Genomic DNA, 20,244 nt, shown 5'->3' with positions numbered 1-20,244 from the left:
CTGCAACTTCAGAGACAATTCAGTTGATTTAAAGAGATTTGTTCCCACTTCTTTCTGGGAGTCTTGGGTATACAATGTCTGTATTCACCTCTTGCCTCCAAAGCTAGGAAGAGGGAAGAACTGGATTCTAATGGCAGTGTTGGTTGGATTTTTTTCTTTCAAATAGTGGAGCATTTTAGTGTACTACTGTAAGGCATAAGACTCTTGAAAGGTTTGTATATCTAGTATCAGTGGTGTGAGGGGGATCATGAGCTCACTAGTTTATTTATTTATTTTGGCTCTTTGAGACAGAGTCTTGATGTGTAGTTCAAGCTGGCCTAGAACTCAAAGCGATCCTCCTGCCTCTGCCTTCCAAGTACTAGTATTACAGGTGTGTACCACATCCAGCTCATGAGCTCTTTTAGAAGATAGTTGGAGTTACATGAGACTTATATTTCTATAGAACTTTACTGATATGTACTGGATGTACAATAAACTTTTCTAGAATCCAATTTTTAATTTTAATTTTTAGACCATCATTGATTTTAGAAAGATTTGATGTGATGACTTGACTATAAAGAGTATAATGGTTTTGTGTTTTTCCTAATACTATATAAACTTTGGATCAGTTAGTTGGATTGTCCTTAATAAAATGCCTGGTCACGTGTTTCTTTTTGACTTGAAAAGCAGTTCTGCTTGGGAGGCTGAGGCAGGAGAATTGCTATGAGTTCAAGGCCAGCCTGGACTACATAGTGAGTTCAGGGCTAGCCTGACCTTATGAGACAGTGAGACCTTGTCTCAAAAAAACCGAAAAAGAAGCCGGGTATTTAGCTCAGTGGTTTTGCTGCCTGCTGCGCAAGTGCAAGGACCCGAGTTTGATCCCTGGTACCAAAAACCCACAAAAAACCCCAAAAAATTAAAAAAGAAAGAAAAAGAAAAGCAGTTCTGGCACTATGCATACATGTCAAAAACAGCAACTTTTAAGTAGAAAATTTACATACCCTCTTTACATACCTTGTCATGGGAATATCAAAAAATTCTTTGCATTCTCATATTTTTGTTCTATTATATGAGACTCTTTTTTTTGGTACCGGAGATTGAACTTGGGACCTTGTGCTTGTGAGGCAGGCACCAGAACCACTGAGCTAAATCCCTGGCCCAAGAGAGACTTTTTGACTTGAAGTTCATCCAGGTTGGTGGTTCCTGAAATGACCTGACTTAGTATTAAGATCTTCCTTCCACAGAGCCCTTGTTCTTTATATTTTAATTTATTTACAAGAAGTCTCTGGTGTAACTGAACTATATGCTTGCTGTTGTCAGTGGTTTACTCTAATTTTTGTTTGTTTGGGGTTTTTTGTTTTTGTTTTGGCATTATTGGAAATAAACCCAAGGCCTCATGCATGCTAGCAAGCACTTTATACTGAGCTACAGTCGGTCCTTATTTTAAATCTATTCCTGTGCACCTAAGTCCAATATACTGCAAAAATAGAGAAGTTGATATATTGAAGTTGTCTCTAAGTGTGTATTAATTCTGGCCTCTTATCTTACAGACATGCTGGGCGCCATTGCCTCCGATCCCACCTTAGTCCTCAGCTCTGTATCAGAAAGTAAGTTTTTAAGTCTATGGATATTATTATTATTATTATTATTATTATTATTTAACTTGTTTTTTCCCTGAGGGAAAAGCAATAGGTTGTTCATTTAGATTTGTAAGAAATAGGATATGTAAGAAATGGATATAGGCAGTTGTAGACAGTTGTCTGAAAATTTAATAATCATTTTCACTAAGTTTTCTGATTTCTTTTCTCTTTCTCTTTCTGGTGCTGGGCATTGAACCCATGGCCTCACACTTGCCAGGCAAGTACTCTCCCACTGAGCTACATCCTAACTCCCACTATTTTTCTGTCTGGAAGTAGAGGAAGTAAGGATATTTATTTGGTCTTTTAAAAATTTTCCTTTTTCAGCTTTTTTTTGTTTTTTCTGTTACTCTACAAATTTGCTCTGGCTTCTTGATTCTTACCTTTATATCTAATTCTCTTCTATTTTTTTCTCCTTAATGCTTTTTTTTTTCTTATACTCTCTAATTTTAGACAGTTTCAGGACTTAGGTAGGTGGCAGCACTACCGAGCTAAATCCCTGGCCCAGGACTTAGGTTTTAAATATATTTCTTCCTGCTTAATATTCATTCCTAGTCTGTTGACCTTAACAATTGTCTTTGAGTTTTTTTCTTTAACTTTATTTTGGAAATATTTTATACTTTCAGAAAAGTTGTAGGAATAGTATGATGAAATTCTATATACCCTTTCCCCAGATTCATTAATTATTAACATTTTGCTCTGTGTGCTTATCACGGTATTAGTTGTACCATACAAAATTGTGTGGGTTTTTTCTTTTCTTTTTTTTTTTTGGTGCCAGGGATCGAACTCAGGACCTTGTGCTGACGAGGCAGGCATAGCACCACTGAGCTAAATCTCTGGCTCCCCAAAATTGTTTTTGTAGGTCAAATATGGTTGAATATTTGTGGCTTACCCTAATATATACTTGTTATTATTATTACTGAATTCTTTGAGAATAGGTTGTGAACATTGTGATCCTTTACCTCTAAATCTCCTAATAAATGAATCATATAATAATTATCAAGTTTAGAAATTTAACATTGACAAACACTTATATGATATATAGTTGATTTTCAGAATTTCTTTGTCCCAGATAATACATTTTATAGAAATACAATCTCCGGGGCCAGGGATTTAGCTCAGTGGTTCTGTTGCCTACTCTGCAAGCGCAAGGTACCAAGTTCAATCCCCGGTACCAAAAAAAAAAAAAGAAATACAATCTCCTTTTCCTCCATCCAGAATCTAATTAGGCTCACAAATATACTTACCTGTCATATTTCTGTAATTACTGTTTGTTTGTATGTTTGTTTTGTTGTGCTATTGAGGATTGAACCAAGACCTTCACACTGAGCTGAGCTATATTCCCCAGCCCTCTTTAAAACTTTTTTTTTTGTTTTTGGTACCAGGGAATGAACGGGTCCTTGCGCTTGCGCAGCAGGCGGCGAAACTACTGAGCTAAATCCCTGGCCCTTAAAACTTTTTTTTTTTTTAAGACAGAGTCTTACTAAGTTGCCCAGGCTGGGCTTGAACTTGTGCTCCTCTTGCCTCAGCCCCCCGGAATGCTGTGATTACAGATGTGTGTTACCATGCCTGGCTCTACTTTTTTTTTGGTACTGGGGATCGAACTCCGGTTCTTCCGCTTGCGCAGCAGGTGGCAAAACCACTGAGCTAAAGGGCCCTTGGCCCTACTTTTTAATCTGGAACTGTGTGTTAGCCTATCTTTGTCTTTTAGGCCACTGATATTTTGACTAATATAAGCCAATTGTTTTGTAGTGTTTCCCAAGTTGAGTTTGTGTGATTGTTTTCTAATGATTAGAAGTGTTATCACAGTACATCATATCAGGGGCAAAATGATACTCTGTCTCATTATTAATTTGTTTTGTTTTGTTTTACTTTTTTGTACTGGGGATCGAACTCAGGACCTTTTGCTTGCAAGGCAGGTGCAGCACCACAGAGCTAAATTCCAGGCCCTTAGTTTTATTTTTTTGAGACAGGGTCTCACTGTGTAATTCAGGCTGCCCTTGAACTCTCTGTGTAGCCCAGGCAGTCCTGCCTCAGCCTCCTGAGTGCTGGGATTACAGATGTATGTCACTATGACTGGGAATTTATTATTTTTAACTTTGATCATTTGAATAAGGAAATGTCTGTTAGGTTTTTTCCTACCATAAAATTATTGCGTCTTCCTTTTGTACTTATTTATTTACTGGTGCTGGCCATTGATCTCAGGGCTTCATACATACTAAGTATGTACTCAGCCACTGAGCTGCCTTACCCTGGAGATATTTTCTTGAGGGGAATCGAATCATGTTTTAGTGGAGTTTATTTTGGTTGTGTTTTTCTTTTTTCTTTTTAAACATTCTGGGGACTGAACCCAGGGCCTTGTGCATGCTAGGCAAGAGCTATACCACTGACCTACACTCCTAGCCCTGGAATAATTAATACAACGCAAAATAAATTGTTGAGCATTACTCTTTTTTTGTTTGTTTGTTTGTTTCTTTGGTGTTGTTTTTGGTACCAGAGATTGAACTGGACCTTGTGTTTGTAAGGCAGGCAAGGGAACCACTGAGCTAAATCCCCAGCCCTGTTGAACATAACTGTTTAATGGCTGGTTTCAATTTAGCCCACTGACTAGAGAAACCAAGAGCTGGGTGTGGTGGCACACGCCTATAACCCCAGCACTTGGAAGGTTGACGCAGGAGGATCACTGTGAGTTTGGTGCCAGCCTGGGCTACATATTAAGTTCAAGACTAGCTTGAACTATGTAATGAGACTCTGTCTCAAAAAGCCAAAAGAAAAGAAAAACAGAAACCAAGAAGCTCTTCAGAGGTATTGAACTGAATGCAGATCTTGATTTTTAAGAACATTCTGTCCTTAGAAAGACATAAGACTACAGATGGTAAAATAGGAGATAGTACCTGAGACCTGTGTTTGTTCAAATGGAGTAGAAATTTTACACTTGGCCTACAGAAGTTGAGCTTTCATTGTTAGACTTGTGTATTAGTAGGAATTAGAAAGAAGAGTTATCCTCTGATATAATTTCATTGGGCACTTGAGGGTTTCCCCCCTAAATTATTTTACTTAGCTATTTATTTGCAGTGCTGGGAATCAAACCCAAGGTTTCGTGCATGCTAGGCAAGCACTGTATTACTGAGCCACCCCTGTTGGCACCAGTTGAGGTGTTTGTTTGTTTTTATTGTTGTTTTTTGTTTTTTAAAACAGGGTCTCACCATGTAGTTCAGGCTGGCATTGATCTCACTAAGTATTCCAGGCTGGCCTCGAACTCAGTGATCTTCCTGCCCCAGCATCCCAAATCCTGGGATTACAGGCGTGCACTGCCATGCCCAGCCATAGTCAAGGTTATTAATTGAATCAACTCAGCATAAAGATAAGGGAGTTGGAGGAATGTGTTTGAGTATGTTTTCCTAAGTTGGGAGGTTTGTCTAGCTCACCTTGCCTTTAAAAAAAACTTTTTGGGGCTGGGGATTTGGCTCAGTGGTTCCACTGTCTGCCTCACAAGCGCAAGGACCCGAGTTCGATCCCTGGTAAAACCCCCCTAAATAAATAAATAAGTAAATAAATAAACTTTGTTGTATAAAATATTAAATCAAGCTTACTTTTAATTCTTTTAAAACCTGGTTTTATTTTAGTGCTGTGCCTTTGGGAACCACAGCCAAAGAAGAGATGGAGCGGTTCTGGAATAAGAACACAGGTTCAAACCGTCCTGTATCTCCTCATATCACTGTCTACAGGTAAGAGCTTGAATCAGAGAAGCTAGGGATAGTAGGCTAAAATTCTGGAGGTTGGTCCTCAGCCTCCCTGATACATATTTCCCTCAACTGGTAAGAAATACTTACTCATCTGGAGTACAGCTGTATAATGAGTTGACCCCTTCAGAGTGGAGGAAGAGAACGTAAGGTTATCTCAGGCCTTTTTTATATGGTAATGACTAAATTCTGTCCTCTAGCCTTAATCTATTTTGCAAAATTATAATTTAAGAAATTTTGATAAGTCAAATGTAATTCCATTAATTAAAAGTTGTTGAAACAGTATCAGATTTACATTAAAGTTGCAAGGGGGCCAGGGATTTAGCTCAGTGGTTCTGCCACCTGCCACACAAGCACAAGGTCCCGAGTTCGGTCCCCGGTACCAAAAAAAAAAAATTGGGGGAAAAAAAGTCACAGAAATAATAGAATTCCCATCTATCTTTATGTAGTTTGCCAGCTTGTTAACATATCTGAATTATTTAAGAACAAATTGTAGCCAGAAATGTAGCTCAGCAGCACAGCACCTGCCTGGCAAGCTAAAGGCCCTGAGTTTGATTCCTGGTACCAAAAAAAAAAAAAGAACAAATTATAGAAACAATGCCTCATTATTCCCATATAGTTTTCTATTGAGAAAGGGTTTCGCCATAAATTTTTAGAAACTTAATGGCTTAAAAGAACACAAATGTATAGCCTTAAAGGCCTGAAGGTTCGAAGTGTGATACAGATCTATGAATTGAGGTATTGTCAGGGTTTGTATTCTTTTCTATTGGCCCTAGGGAAGATTCAGTTTCCTTGCTATTTGTAGCTTCTAGAAGCCTCCCACATTCTTTCACTATGTCCTTCTTCCATCTGTTTTGTTGTTATGTTGCCCAGGCTGGCCTTGAACTCGGCTTCCTGAATACCTGGGATTACAGAGATGTATCACCATACCTGGCTCCTTCTGTCTTCAAAGCAGACAACAACAGAGTTTTCACTTTGTAACAGAGCAGAGTCCTAACCTTCTGCCTCTCTTACTTTTAAGGAAAATACATTGTGGCCCACCCAGATAATACAGGACAATCAATCAATATCAGGGTCCTGAATTTCATCACATCACTAAAACCCCTTTTTGGTGTAAGATAATATATTCATAGGTTCTGAGAATTAAAACATTGATACCTTTGTGGAGGTGGGGCGGTGCCCACCACAGTCCACTCTTTGGCCCCTAAAGATTATGTTTGCCCCATGTGCAAAATACATTCACCACCATCCCAATGATCCCAAAAGTTCTAACCCATCAGAGCATCTACTCAAAGTTTTAAAATTTCACTTAAACCTCACCATCTAAATCAGATATGGGTGAGGCTCTGGGTATAATTGCTGCTGAGACACATTTTTTCTTCATCTATGAAATTTAAGAAATAAGTCACTTCCGGATATGGTGTCACATGCCTGTAATGCCAGCACACTGGGATGCTGAGGCAGGAGGATGGCAAGTTCAAGGGTAACTTACTAAGACCCTGTTTCAAAAAAAAAGACTAGGAATGTAGCTCAGTGCAAAGGCCCTAGGTTCAATCTATAGCACCAGGGGAAAGAAAATTAAAAAGAAGAAATAAGTTACCTGGGTTGGGACCGTAACTCAGTGGTAGAGCATGTGCCCAGTGTGTATAAAGTTACAGCACTGTAAAAAGAAAGAAAATTGCGTCTGTACTGAACACATACATTTTTTCTTGTCATTATTCCTTAAACAATACTGTACAATGACCATTTACATAATGTTTACCTGTGTTAGGTATTATAAGTAATCTAGAGGTGATTTCAGCTATGCAGGAGGATGCGTGTAGGTTATATGCGAATACCATGCCATTTTGTATAAGGAGGTTGAACGTCCATGGATTTTGATATCCCAGGGAGGTGATGAGCGTTCTGGAACCAGTCTCTCATAGATACCAAGGGGTGACTATACTGTTAATGTCGTGGCTTAAAAACAACACAAATTTGTGCTGGGATTTAGCTCAGTGGTAGAGTACTTGCCTAGCATATGTAAGGCCCTGTGGGGTTCAATCCCCAGCACAGAACAAAACCAAAACCACCAATTGTACAAATTTATTTTCTTATAGTTCTGTGGGTTAGAACTCTAGTCTCATACGTCTCCTTGGGCTAAAATCAAGATGTTGGCAAGGTTCTGTTCTGTTCTGGAGGCTACAGAGAAAATCCATTCCCCTGCCTTTCCCAGCTTATAAAAGCTGGCTCAAATTGTGGTCTCCTTCCATCTTTAGAGCCTGTAGTGGTAGATCATCTTATCCAATCTTATTGTGCTGACCCTGCTCTATTACTACATTTCTTCTTTCTGCCTTCTGCCAGCCTCTTCTACTTTTAAAGAGCTTTGTGATTACACTGGAACCATCTAGATAATCAGGATAGTCATGGATTTCTTTAGTGGGGTCATTATTCTGCTTATGAAAACTTGGCTCTGTGTTTCCTCGTGTGTGTGTGTGTTGTGTGTGCGTGCATAGATGTGCGTGCATGTATGTATGTATGTGTGTTTTACTGAGGATTGAACTCACAGCCTTTGCACTGAACTATATCTCTAGCCCTTTTTTTTTTATTTTGAGATAGGATCTTCTAAGTCGCTAAGTTGCCCAGGCTGGACTCAAACTTACAGTCCTTTTGCCTCTGCCTCCCAGAAAGCTGGGATTACAGGCATGCACCACCATGCCCAGCTTGTTTTTCCTCAATTTAAAAATGTTCTCCATAGTACAACCATCACAATCAGAAATTAACATTCACCAATGCTACCATCTAAACTTTAGGTTCCATGCAACTTTTTTCAGTTGCCTAGTAATGTCCATTGTAGGTCTAAGATCAAATCCAGAATTTTGTATTGCATTTAGTTGTCACATCTCTTTAATCTTCTTCAGTATGGAACAGTGTTTTAGTCTTTCCTTATCTTTTATGACCTTGGTATTTTTAGAATGTTTCTCAGTTTGAGTTTGTCTGGTGTTTTCTTATGATTTATGCATTTTGGGCAGCAGTAGCCCTAAAGTGATGCTGTATTCTTCTCAATGCATTGTATCAGGAGCTACATGATGATTTCATCCATTACTAGTGATGTGAACTTTTATTACTGGTTAAGATTTGCCTATTGCCGGGGATTTAGCTCAGTGGTTTCGCCTCCTGCTGCACAAGCACAAGGGCCCAAGTTCAATTCCCAGTACCAAAAAAAAAAAAAAAGATTTGCCTACTGGATTTCTCCACTGTAAATGTATTTATCAGTTAATACATATTTTGTAGGAAGCTACTTTGGGTCGCTAAATATTGTTTTTCATCATTTACCCACCAGTATTTGTTGTTGATACTTGATTAAATCAGTGACTACTCTGATGATTGCCAAATTGTGATTTTTCTAATTGCATCTCTTTCCTAGATCTATTTATTTCTGTAGGGTAAAATGATTTATTTGTTACTTTGGACTGAAAGATTCATATGTAACAGAGAGTAACAGTCTGTTACTCTCATTATTTTGATGTTCAGAGTGTCCTAGATTTGGTCAGTAGTTCTTCAAGACAACCCCTGTGAAATCAGTATCTAGGTGCTAGATTCATTGCTTCTGGGCCCCTCAGTGGACATAGCTGAGATGTATAAAGGGTGATTGAAAAATTGAATTGAATGTTTATATTTTTTTAAAAAATCATTACAGGCCTGGGGATTTAGCTCAGTGGTGCCACTGCCTGCCTCACAAGTGCAAGGTCCCAAATTCGATCCCCAGTATCAAAAAAAAAAAAATTTTTACAGTAAGAGACATTGCCAAGAATGATGGATAAGTATGTGTGAAGCGATGGGGAGTATTTTGGGGGGGTTAATGGCAATGTGTTTTTTATTATAATAAACTTTTCATTTTAAACATTCATCATAGTTTTTGAACACCCCTCATTAGCAGTTTCTCCCATGTAAAAACATCACAGTGTGTCCTCATCTAGCACTGCATTTGGCACTGTGTGATTTCTGTCTCTCCCCTAAAGTCAAAATGACTGTGAAAGGGCCGAGGACTTAGCTCAGTGGTTCTGCCGCCTGCCTTACAAGCGCAAGGTCCCGAGTTCGATCCCCGGTACCAAACAAACCAAAACCAAAAACAAAATGATTGTGAAAGGTAAAAGTTCTGAATTGATCCAGAACATCAAGCCACAGCAGCACATTTAAAGATACTCACAAAAGCCGACTTCCAGAACTGCTTCAGAAAGTGGCAAGAACAATGGGATAAGTATGTTCCCAGTGAGGAGGAGGATTTTGAGGGGGATTAATGACAATGTATCTTTTACTGTAATAAAATTTTAAAAATTTAAACATTTAATATAGTTTTCCATTGTGCCTCATGTGTGTACATAATCATGTACATATAAATACATTTCTGTTTATCTCTTGTCTGCAGAAGTGGTGTTGATAACTCTTGTTGCTGGTGACCCCTGAGAAAAGTTGCTGTAAATCTGCTGCTTTTTTTGCTTAAGTTAACCCACCAAATCATCTTGAGCTCATCTACCCTCTTTCCTGAGTTTCTGCCAGGGAGGCTGGCCATATTTTAACCACCTCCACAAATACCACAACCCTTTGAGTTTTTTTCTAACCCAGATTCCAGGAATAATTCTGATAGCAGAATCTATAGATTCTACCACAATAGAAGGAGACTAAAGAGTGGTCTCTTGGTACTTTATGGTGAAACTTTTCTAAAAGAGATACATAGTTTGGGGGAGGATTATAATGATGAAAAACTTCTTAAATTATTCTAAATCTATGGTTAAAGCCCTGGCTTTTTTTTTCCCCTCACAAGTGATATAAAAAATAGTAGCAGGCTACTGAGGTGAGTCTTTCACTACGTTGTTAGCTCTTGCAGTTATAGGACTCCAGACACATTTATGGATAAAAGAAATAGTACGGAACACAGAGCTCTTTCCAGGGTGTTAGGGAAAAGTATCTGAGATATTTGAAATCATACTTTATTCCTGACTTTCAGAGACTTTGGAAAGGCATGGAAGTAAATGATTAGTGATGTTGAGCATGTTTTCATGTATTTATTGGCTATTTGTGTATTTTCTTTGGAGAAATGCTTTTACTTTCTTGATAGTATGCTTTGTAGCACAGCTGTTCGATTACTTGCTAAAATTTGTGTATTCTTGGGCCGGGGACTTAGCTCAGTGGTTTCGCCGCCTGCTACGCAAGCGCAAGGACCCGAGTTCGATCTCCAGTACCAAAAAAAATAAAATAAAATTTGTGTATTCTCTATCTCTAGCATTCCTTTTATTAACATTCCATTAACAAAGTTAAAAAAAAAGAAGGGGCCGGGGATTTAGCTCAGTGGTTTCGCCGCCTGCTGCGCAAGCGCAAGGACCCGAGTTCGATCCCCGGTACCTAAAAAAAAAAAAAAAAGTTAAAAAAAAGGAGATAAAATTAATTTATGCCAGTACTTTTTTGATGGCTCACAGTGTGCTTGGTACAAAGATAAATCAGCTATAACTTGTTCAGAAGGATCTCCATATTTCCTAACAAAGTGCATTTCCTAAGGGAAATTTTACTGGCGTCTAATGATTACCTCTTCTGTAAGTGAATTAAAAGTCTTGATTTTCTATACTAGACTCTTAACCTAATGTTCCCACAGGGAATAGTAGGGATAACTTGTCTCTGTTCTATAATATCTTGGACCTCAGCTGGAAAACGTAAAGGCTGGGTGTTAAATTAATCTGAAGATCAGTTGCTCACATATCTTGGCCTTATTCTGGTTGTCCTAAAGGCCTTTATTTTCTTTACATGGGCTTTTCCATATAAACTATGCATAGACTACTTTGGGCTTCCTCATACATGAGGGAGGAAGTGAAATCTGAAAATCTTGCATCTTGACTTCTGTTGCATTGTTTCCTGAGGTGTGAAGCCTTGCCCGAGCTCAAGGGAAGGGGCTGAATACTTGGCTGGTAAGAAATAAGATTCTCGAAGATTATGTGGTACTAGAAATAATGTTTGGTTATTTTTGGAAAATAAAATGTGCTTTACCTACTCAGTAGTAGACTAACCAAGCTATGGTGTTTAACCACTTTTTAAAATTAGGGTAACATTTAAATTCAGCTGTTTTTCAGTCATGGTATTTTAATTCATCTGGTTTAGGAGCCCTAAGTGCATTCAGAATGCTAAGCAGTGTCTTACAATTTCTTCACCCCTTTAGGATTTCAGTTCTTTGCAATATTTATTCTCTCTTTTTTTTGGACTGGTAATCATCTCTGACAAAATACTTGAGCAATCTGTTTCACACTCTGTCAGCAGTTAACATAAATGTCTATCCCAGTTAGGAGGCCTTCTTTCCCTGAATACAATTTTAAAAGCCCCTTTTTGTTGTCCTTGACATTTTTGCAAGTCTCAGCTCATTCTGAGTTTTAATCTCCTGATTCTTCTTAGCAAATTATGCCATTGTTCTGTTTGTCCTTGATTATGTCATCCCACCTTTTACATTTGTCCAGTTAAAATGAATTCATCAGAGTACTGCCTAGCCAATTTTTTTGTTGTTTGTTTCTTTGAATATTACTGCTTTTTTTTTAAAGACAGGGTTTTATATAGTAGTCCAGGCTGACCTCAAACTGGCAATCCTCCTGCCTTAGCCTCTTAAATGCTGGGATTACAGGTGTGTACCTCTACAGCTGGCTCACTTCTTTCTTATTCTGACCATTTTCATTACCTCAATAGAACTTCTTGAGATCTTTTCTTTTTCTTTTTTTTTTTTTTAAACTATTACGCAGATGCCATTTATTTGGTCCATAGTACATTATATTTGTTAATTTGAGTTTTGCAAAACATCAAATATAACCTGAAATTGTAACAATACACAAAAATTGGCTTCTTACACAGACATATCAGGCAGTAAAAACTGAAAATCTGAGTAAATTAACATTGTTTTACATTAATATACATAGTGCCGTTTAACATTTAAAAACAATGCATAGCACTTGATATTTCTTTGAATCTGTTTCAGTTAAGAGTATGAAAATGGTTAGATCTAAGCTAAAAATAATTCTTCTAGCCAAAAATAAAGGCATAATATTTATAACCAGGTATCAACTTTACTAAACCACAATATTTTAAAACTATTAAATGATACATAAGGGTATTTACATTAAAAAGGCAACATGCATTGTGTTGTTTTATCTCGTAACTGGTTATGCACACAGTTTGTTCAAAGGGTTTAAAAACTATATTTCTACTTTCAATACAGCATACTGCAATGTTTCTAATAGTTCTAGCAAAATGAATGCTTTCAAAGGGAGCAGAATCACTTTCAAGGCACTGGTGTCAGTTTTCCCTTTGGAACAAAGGATATAACAAATGATCTGGTTGTGTCCAGTTGAGCTGACAGAGTAAGGGTTTTTGTTCAGTCTCATGTTATGACATCATCAAGCTCTTCCCTCTGTTCCATACAAGACCTCTTTGCACTGATACTCTCTTTCTCATCTAATTTCCTCTTGCGATTTCTCTCATCTTCATTATTGTCAGCATTATTTGAAGGACCTTCTTCTGAGTCAACTGTGAGCACATCATCTTGCTCTTGTGCTGTGGAGGTGGAAGGCTGGGCTCCATCATCGCTGCCATTGGTTATGTTTTTGGTGGCATCTTCGGCTTGTTTGGGTCCTACTTTATCTAGGGCATCACCCACAACTTCGAATTCAACATCCTTCCCTAGGTCTTCACTATGAAGGATGTTGATCAATAAAGTGTAGTCCTGAAGGAAATCATCTGCTTGATGTCGGCTGCCATTTCTAATTCCAAATTCTGACAACTTCTTAGGATTATTAGCTTCTGTCCCTCCTTCTTCTGAAGATTTTAGGATTGTTCCTTTCCCATCTTCAATTTGAACATCTGGTGCAACCATAGCAAATTTCTCTTTCACTATCTTATCTTGTAAGGTGAGAATGGTCACTTTGTGGACATTCAGCCATACAGTCACCTCTGGCTTGCTGGCACATACATAACAATTGAGTTGGGAAGATCCAGTGCACAAGGCACAAGAAGCTCCTTTCTCGGGTTTGGTTGCTTATTCAAAAAAATTGTTCTACATTGATCTATTTTTCCTGATAAAATCTTTAATCCTTCCAATACTGTCAACCCACCAATCACTGCATTAGTAGTAGCAATAGCAGGAATAATGTTCCCTGCCATTGATTTTACATTGAATCTGCTCTTCATATTCATACTGAAAATATGCATCCTGAGGTTTGCTGCAGAGGTGACAAAATCTATCGCAGATAGGTCATCCTTATCCCATATGAGCTCACCTCCATCCCCTTTTTCAGCTAAATGAACTCGCAAAGTCTCAATGCTCTTTGTTGTTGTTTTTGTTTTTTTGGTACTGAGGACCAAACTCAGGACCTTGGGTTTGCAAGGCAGACGCAGTGCCACTGAGCTAAATCCCCAGCCCTTCTCAATGCTCTTTGAAAAAAGACGTGCATAACTCTTCACATCTAGAACCTGCTGGTCTTTCAGACCTAACGGGTTCATTTTGTTGATCTGATGCATTGGTTTCTTCTCCTTGATTTTGTACTTCAGCCCAGTCCAGTGGAACTGGCCAGTTTGTCCATTGTCAATAGATACCTGATATCATCTTTAAAAAGCTTAGTAAAAAGTTTAACTGGGGCCGGGGATTTAGCTCAGTGGTTTCGCAGCCTGCTGCGCAAGCACAAGGACCCAAGTTCGATCCCCAGTACCAAAAAAAAAAAAGTTTAACTGGAAAATATCCAGTTGATTTAGCTCATTCCTTTGTGGAAATAACGTTTGATGTCACCATCTTCATTAGATGCTCAAGCTCTGGACTCAGCTTATGTTTGTTCCCAGGGAGCTTTAGGGTCAGCTCTGTCAGGGGATACTTCTTGATCAGCATCTTCTTCCCCAAACAACTGATTGAACAAATATTTTGCCCACACAGTGCAATGAATGGGTTCTGAAGGTGTATTACGAATTGTACAGCCAGGAGAAGTTCTCTGGCTTGGCTTAGGGTGACATAACACTCAGTCACACCCTTTTTGATAGTAGTTAGTTGTCCAAGATAACCAGCAGTCCCACTCTCAATAAGAGGGACATCAGCTGCCAGACACATCCTGTTAACATGGTTTCAGGCAGCTCTATTTAATGAATTCATAACTAATATAAACTGTCAAAAATTCCATGTTGTAGTCAGGGTTGTGCCTTTGATCTTCCAACATGTTTCTTTTTTTTTTTTTTTTGATACCAGGGATCGAACTTGGGTCCTTGCGCTTGTGCACCAACATGTTTCTTTTGAAACAAAAACTGCCTGTTGAGGTTGCTGACATCAGTAGTATCCAGATCAATCAGGTTGATGTGGGAGAAGCCAGTGAGCACGAGGTTCTTCAGGAGCTCGCAGCCAATGCCCACAACCAGCACCTGGCCCCCGGCCACAGCCTTAGCCAGCTCCTGGGGCAGCCCCTGGGACAGTGCCATGGCAGGACTTCCATGAGCAGCAGCGGAGGCAGAGCTCTTGAGATCTTTTCAACATTAAGTTACTTTGCTTCAGAGTGTTGAGTATGTGGTCTTACTAGTCTCTGTATTCCCTGTCTGTGCTGATATTCCAAATGTATGTCAGTTTTCTCCAAAGACTCTTGTTCTTTCTGTTTTACTGACCAGTTCCCTTCTTGAGCATGAGAACTAGATCTAGAATAACATGCTGGTTGTCCTTCTATGGAAATGCTTTGGCAAATTGATGACTCATGATTTAAAAAGGGATTTGAGGACAAAGTAGTTCAGAACTATCATGGATTAAGTAATATATATAAAATCTAGCAAAATTAGATGTAAAATTGTGGGCTAGGTAACTTATAGGGCACAGTGGTATGTTAAATATGGATGTTTTGGGGGATATAAGGAAAATTTAAGAATGACTATATTTCTATGAAACCGAATAAATACAACTCATCAGATTTTCTTCTACTTCATTGTTCTGACTAGAAAACCGAAGGACCTGGCTGGTTGTATTCTGGTGATTACTTTCTAACTGTCCCCACTTTTATTGGTGTCAACATGGTGGCCATGTCGTTTCTCCTTGTAAAAGGAGTAGTTTCTCTCTCTCAGCTATAACAGTAATGTAGTTTGGTAAAACGAGAAAGACACTTTTTGTCTTTTTTTTTTTTTCTTGAGACAGGGTCTCTTCAGCCCTGCCTGGCCTCAAAGGCTAGGCAATCCTCCTACCTGAGTGCTGGGATCACAGGCATGTGCTACCATATCCAGCAAGACACTTTTTTTTTTTTTTTGGTACTGGGGATCGAACTCGGGACCTTGTGCTTGCGAGGCAGGCACCGGAACCACTGAACTAAATCCCCAGTCCCGCAAGACACATTTTAATAAATCACTTTTCAATAAATCATTTTTCTTTGTCTTTTGTAGTGCCTCATGCAAGATATGCAAATGCTCTACCACTGAGCTAAACCACCAGCCCAACTTTCATATTTCAAATTATAAAGTGGAAATACAGGGCCGGGGATTTAGCTCAGTGGTTTCGCCACCTGCTGTGCAAGTGCAGGGACCCGAGTTCGATCCTCAGTACCATTAAAAAAAAAAAAAAAGTGGAAATACAGAAATATTAAATAAGCCTGGCGTGGTGGCACACACCTGTTATCTCAGCACTCAGGAGGCTGAGACAAGAGGATTGCTGCAAGTTCAAGGCCAGCCTGAACTACATGGCAAGACCCTGTCTCAAAAAACCAAAAGAAAAGAAAAGAAATATTAAATAGTGCTTATTTTGTTTTTTTGTTTTGTTCTTGCCAAGATGATTCTTTACTATGAGGTCATTTTTTTTCTTTGTTTGTGTGTGTGTGATGGTACTGGGGATGGAACCCAGAGGTACTCTTACCATTGAGCTACATATCCCACCCTTTCTTTTTTTATTTTTTATTTTCAAACAGGGTCTCACTAAATTACCCAGCCTGGCTTAAATTTGCAATGCTCCTGACTAAAGCCTGTCAAGTAGCTAGGATTACAGGCATGTGCCATCACACCTGGCATCATTTCCTTTTTAAAAATTGTCTTTGTGTGTTTCTTTGTAGTTGGTCTCTTCCCATGATGATGTCCATTTGCCATCGTGGCACTGGTGTGGCCTTGAGTGGAGGTATGTATATTTTTATATACACACACATGTGCACATGCACAACACACACACTTCTTGGAAGAACTGCTGTCTCTGTGGCTTTTGTCACTGCCCTCTTGGGAGTTCAGCAGCTTGATGTAGAGAGAATGATGAGTCTTTTTAAACTTCTTCATTCCTTTAACAACTAATTATGAGTTTCCATTATCCTCACATTCTTTTCTTAGCAGATTTTAAACTCATTTCCTATTTTCTGATGTTACATTTATTAAAATGACAGAGCAGAGATTGAAAGGTAATAGAGATGGGCAAGCTGAGTGCTAGTTGATGAAACATAGTCCAAGATCAGTCATCAGCCTACTGAGATTCTTTTAGAACCTCAGTTTTAGCATCCATTCTTTGTCATCTGGAATTATCACGGTCCAGAACACTAACTCACTATCTAATCTTACAAAGTCTTGTCCTACAGACTACAGTATCTATTTATTCACTCATATAATATGAAATATAGCTGCAGAGTGAATTGTATACTATTCTTAGATAGTACATCCTTTTTAGGTAGGAAGGTTTATTATATGGAGTGCATATTAAAATCAGTTTCTGAGATCTGATGTATCTTTTCACAGGAATATACAAGAGAATCAATAGATTGCTTAAGTCTCTCTTTTTTTTTTTTTTTTTTTTTTGGTGCTGGGGATTGAACACAGGACCTTCTGCTTTCGAGACAGGCGGTGGAACCACTGAGCTAAATCCCCAGCCCCCAATTTTTTTTGTTTGTTTTTTTTTTGGTACCAGGATCGAACTCCAGTCCTTGCGCTTGCGCAGCAGGCAGCGAAAACACTGAGCTAAATCCCCGGCCCAAGTTTCTTTGATTAGTGCTGGAGACATAAATATGTATTTTGCTTTTTTAGTTTTCTATTTTCTAGATTATAGTGAGTATTACACCCTCACCAAAAACAAAAAGTAGATTAGGTTCTCTTAAATACATACTCTAAAAGCATTCTGGCTTTCTCTGTCCTAATACTCAGAGTTGTAATTTACTTGCTCATTATCATTCTTTCTTACTAGGTTGTATGTGTTCTGTGAGGGCTTAGACTACATCTGTCTGCATTTTTATCAACCTAGCATGATGCCTGAAATGCAGTAGATATTCAGTAAATACTTGCAAAATGAATACTAGTCTCCTCTCCTGTTAATATATGTTTTCACATGTTTTTCTTCCTAAATTTTTTGTGGTGCTGTGGATCAGACCCAGGGCCTTGCACATATTAGACAAGTGCTCTAACATACTGAGCTACACCCCTAGCCATGTTTTCTAAATTTCTGCCCAATATATAATCAGATTTTCAGGTTCTGGAGGTAGCTTATGTTACTTCCCTCCGTGCTGACCTTTAATAGCTATGTTACTAATTTCTGTAGTAGTGAACACATCCATATAATGGGAAGGAGATGCACCCAACTCCATGGGGACAGAAGCTCCTGGACTTGGAACCCTTCTAACCCTTGCATATGTACCTTTTCATCTGTTACAGTATTATTTATAATCTAGTAAACATTTTTTAAAAACTACTTAACTGTATTGTATTCCAACACTAGTATTTCCACATTCTGTGATTGCTACTTTAGCTGAGATCTGCTTGATTCAGAGGGAGCAACAATAGGTTATCAGGCATTAGAGTATCGCATAGGTAAATCTTTTTTTTTTTTTTAGGTAAATCTTGAGTTTGTTCTCTGTCTCCTTGAAACATCCAGGGAACAGTCCTTTTCTTAACCAAGGTGATTCAGCTCTTACATATCTACAGAAGAGCAAATGCAAACCAAGAGTGGTGGAGTGCTTTTTAAAAGAAATACCTGGATGAGCTGTTAGCACATGTTCAACAAGCCTTCTGTTCTGAGCTGCCAGTCCTAGGCCCTTTGCTGGCAAAGGAAAATGGCCTTATGCTGGAATGGCATATAAATCTTCCATGTATACTGTCCTGTGGTTGGTTCCCTGGTATGGCTTTAAGCTCATCCTAGGGAATATGAAGGAAATAATCTTGCCTAGACTCTGTATGAAGTCATATACCTGAGAGACAGAAGCCCCACTGCTTTATGTTATGAAAACTCCAAGTCTCTCTGTCTCTTCTCTTGATACTGTAGACTGAGAGCAAAGCCCAAGTTTTATTCATCACATCAGGCATCATTACTAGCTTTAGAGGAGGTGGCCTGCTTGTCCAATATAGAGCAAATGGCAGCCTTTGGGTCCTAGCATGTAATGTGATCTTGCTTCAGAAGTTTGGTGCCAGCAGAGCTGTCAGGGAATTTGCTTTGGTGAAGTGATGGTAGAAAGAAGGAAAAGTACTCTTTCTGTTTTTCATAATATCCTTAATGGCCCCTTCTATGCTTCTGTAAACTGTTTTTATTGAAGTGCTTATCAGCAGGGCTAGTGCCTCTAGGGTAGGGATCCTGTGTTTAGGGACCTGCTGCTGAGGCATTAATAGGAATTATCTTAAGCTACGTCTCTGCTCTTCATAATACAGTATGCATATATATATGGCTACTATATTTATATGTACACACATCTATATGTACATATAGTACAGAGAGAGAGATAGTATTGCTCATAAGTGAGGATAGGAAGTCCTATCTAAGAGCTGTCATTCCTTTGGTTGGTAAAGGGATGGTAGAAGTCAGGTATAATGATGACTGTTATAAAATTTAAAAAAGAAAAAGATGATTGATGTGGCCTGGGAATCCATGTGTGGTTCCTGTTTTTTAACCTGCTTGCACTGAACTGATAGAGCAAGTTTCAGTATTCAGTTCCTAATTACTGTCAGGTGTGGTGGTGCACACCTGTAATCCCAACATTGGGGAAGCTGAGGCAGGAAGATCACCAGAAGTTCAAGGCCAGCCTGAGCTTCATAGTGAGTTCAAAGCTAGCCTGAATAAACTATGTGGCGTGACCCTGTCTTAAAAAATAAAACAAAATAAATGATTGATGTGGCCTGGGAATGTGTGCAAAGTGATATTTTTGTTTTTGTGGCACTCTTATCCAATTTTTACACAATGACAAGAAAAACCTTTTGAAAGAAATGGAATCATGTTACTGCTTTGCTTAACATCTTTCAATGACTGTGTTTCCCTTTGCACTTAGATTAAAATTCAGATCTCTGAGCTGAGTGTAGTGGCTCATGCCTATAAACCCAGCACTCAGGAAGCTGAGGCAGGAAGATGGCCAGGAGTTTGAGACCAGCCTAAACTGTATATTGAAACCCTGACTCAACAAGACAAGACAAAACAAAACATTCAAATCTTCAACACAGCCTTTCCCCTGCCATATCCGGCCTTTTCTTCCATCCCTCACCTTGCTTACTATATGTCAGGCATATTGATCTTTAAGCACATTGATCTTTGAATTCTTGCAACAGGCAAAACTCTTTCCCATTGCAGAGCCATTGAATGTTTTGTTGCTTTGGTTTGGAATGCCTTGTTGCAGTGTGCATGGTTAGTTCTGTTTGTCCTAGAGTACTTTGCTTACCATCATATCTAAACTGGATTTGTTATTTTGTAATTTCTTGTGAATTTTCTGTTTTACAGCACTAATCCTTCATAGTTCTTATTGTACCGGTTGTTTCTTTCATAGCTCTTATTATACAGTTGGTAATTGTATTGTTTGCTAACTTATAAGTCTATGTCATTAGACTGTACACTCTCCAGTCTGGGTACTACATCTATCTTATTTACTATTCATGTCCTCTAGCACTCACTAGGTGCTTAGTAAATCTTTAGTTACTGAATGAATACT

The 20,244-nt window shown here is 38.7% G+C and overlaps 1 protein-coding gene and 2 pseudogenes across 1 annotated transcript in view; 1 reads left to right on the top strand and 2 right to left on the bottom strand.

Annotated features, from left to right (window-relative positions):
- The window catches only part of Sdhc (succinate dehydrogenase complex subunit C), a 42,739-nt gene that overhangs the window by 5,967 nt on the left and 16,528 nt on the right, over positions 1-20,244 (top strand). The window contains exons 2-4 of the mRNA XM_004858650.4: positions 1,530-1,586; positions 5,243-5,344; positions 16,423-16,484. Of these exons, the coding sequence (XP_004858707.1) occupies positions 1,530-1,586; positions 5,243-5,344; positions 16,423-16,484 (221 nt within the window). The remainder of the gene's footprint in view (positions 1-1,529; positions 1,587-5,242; positions 5,345-16,422; positions 16,485-20,244) is intronic.
- Positions 12,529-13,867, bottom strand: LOC106010590 (SUMO-activating enzyme subunit 2 pseudogene; annotated as a pseudogene).
- Positions 14,118-14,824, bottom strand: LOC147823965 (SUMO-activating enzyme subunit 2 pseudogene; annotated as a pseudogene).

Source organism: Heterocephalus glaber, unplaced genomic scaffold (genome assembly GCF_053883595.1).
Source record: "Heterocephalus glaber isolate CG9 unplaced genomic scaffold, H.glaber_assembly_v1.0 deba00001561, whole genome shotgun sequence".
NCBI lineage: Eukaryota > Metazoa > Chordata > Mammalia > Rodentia > Bathyergidae > Heterocephalus > Heterocephalus glaber.
Note: the sequence above shows the minus strand (reverse complement) of the source record. Positions and strands in the feature narration are given on the sequence as shown.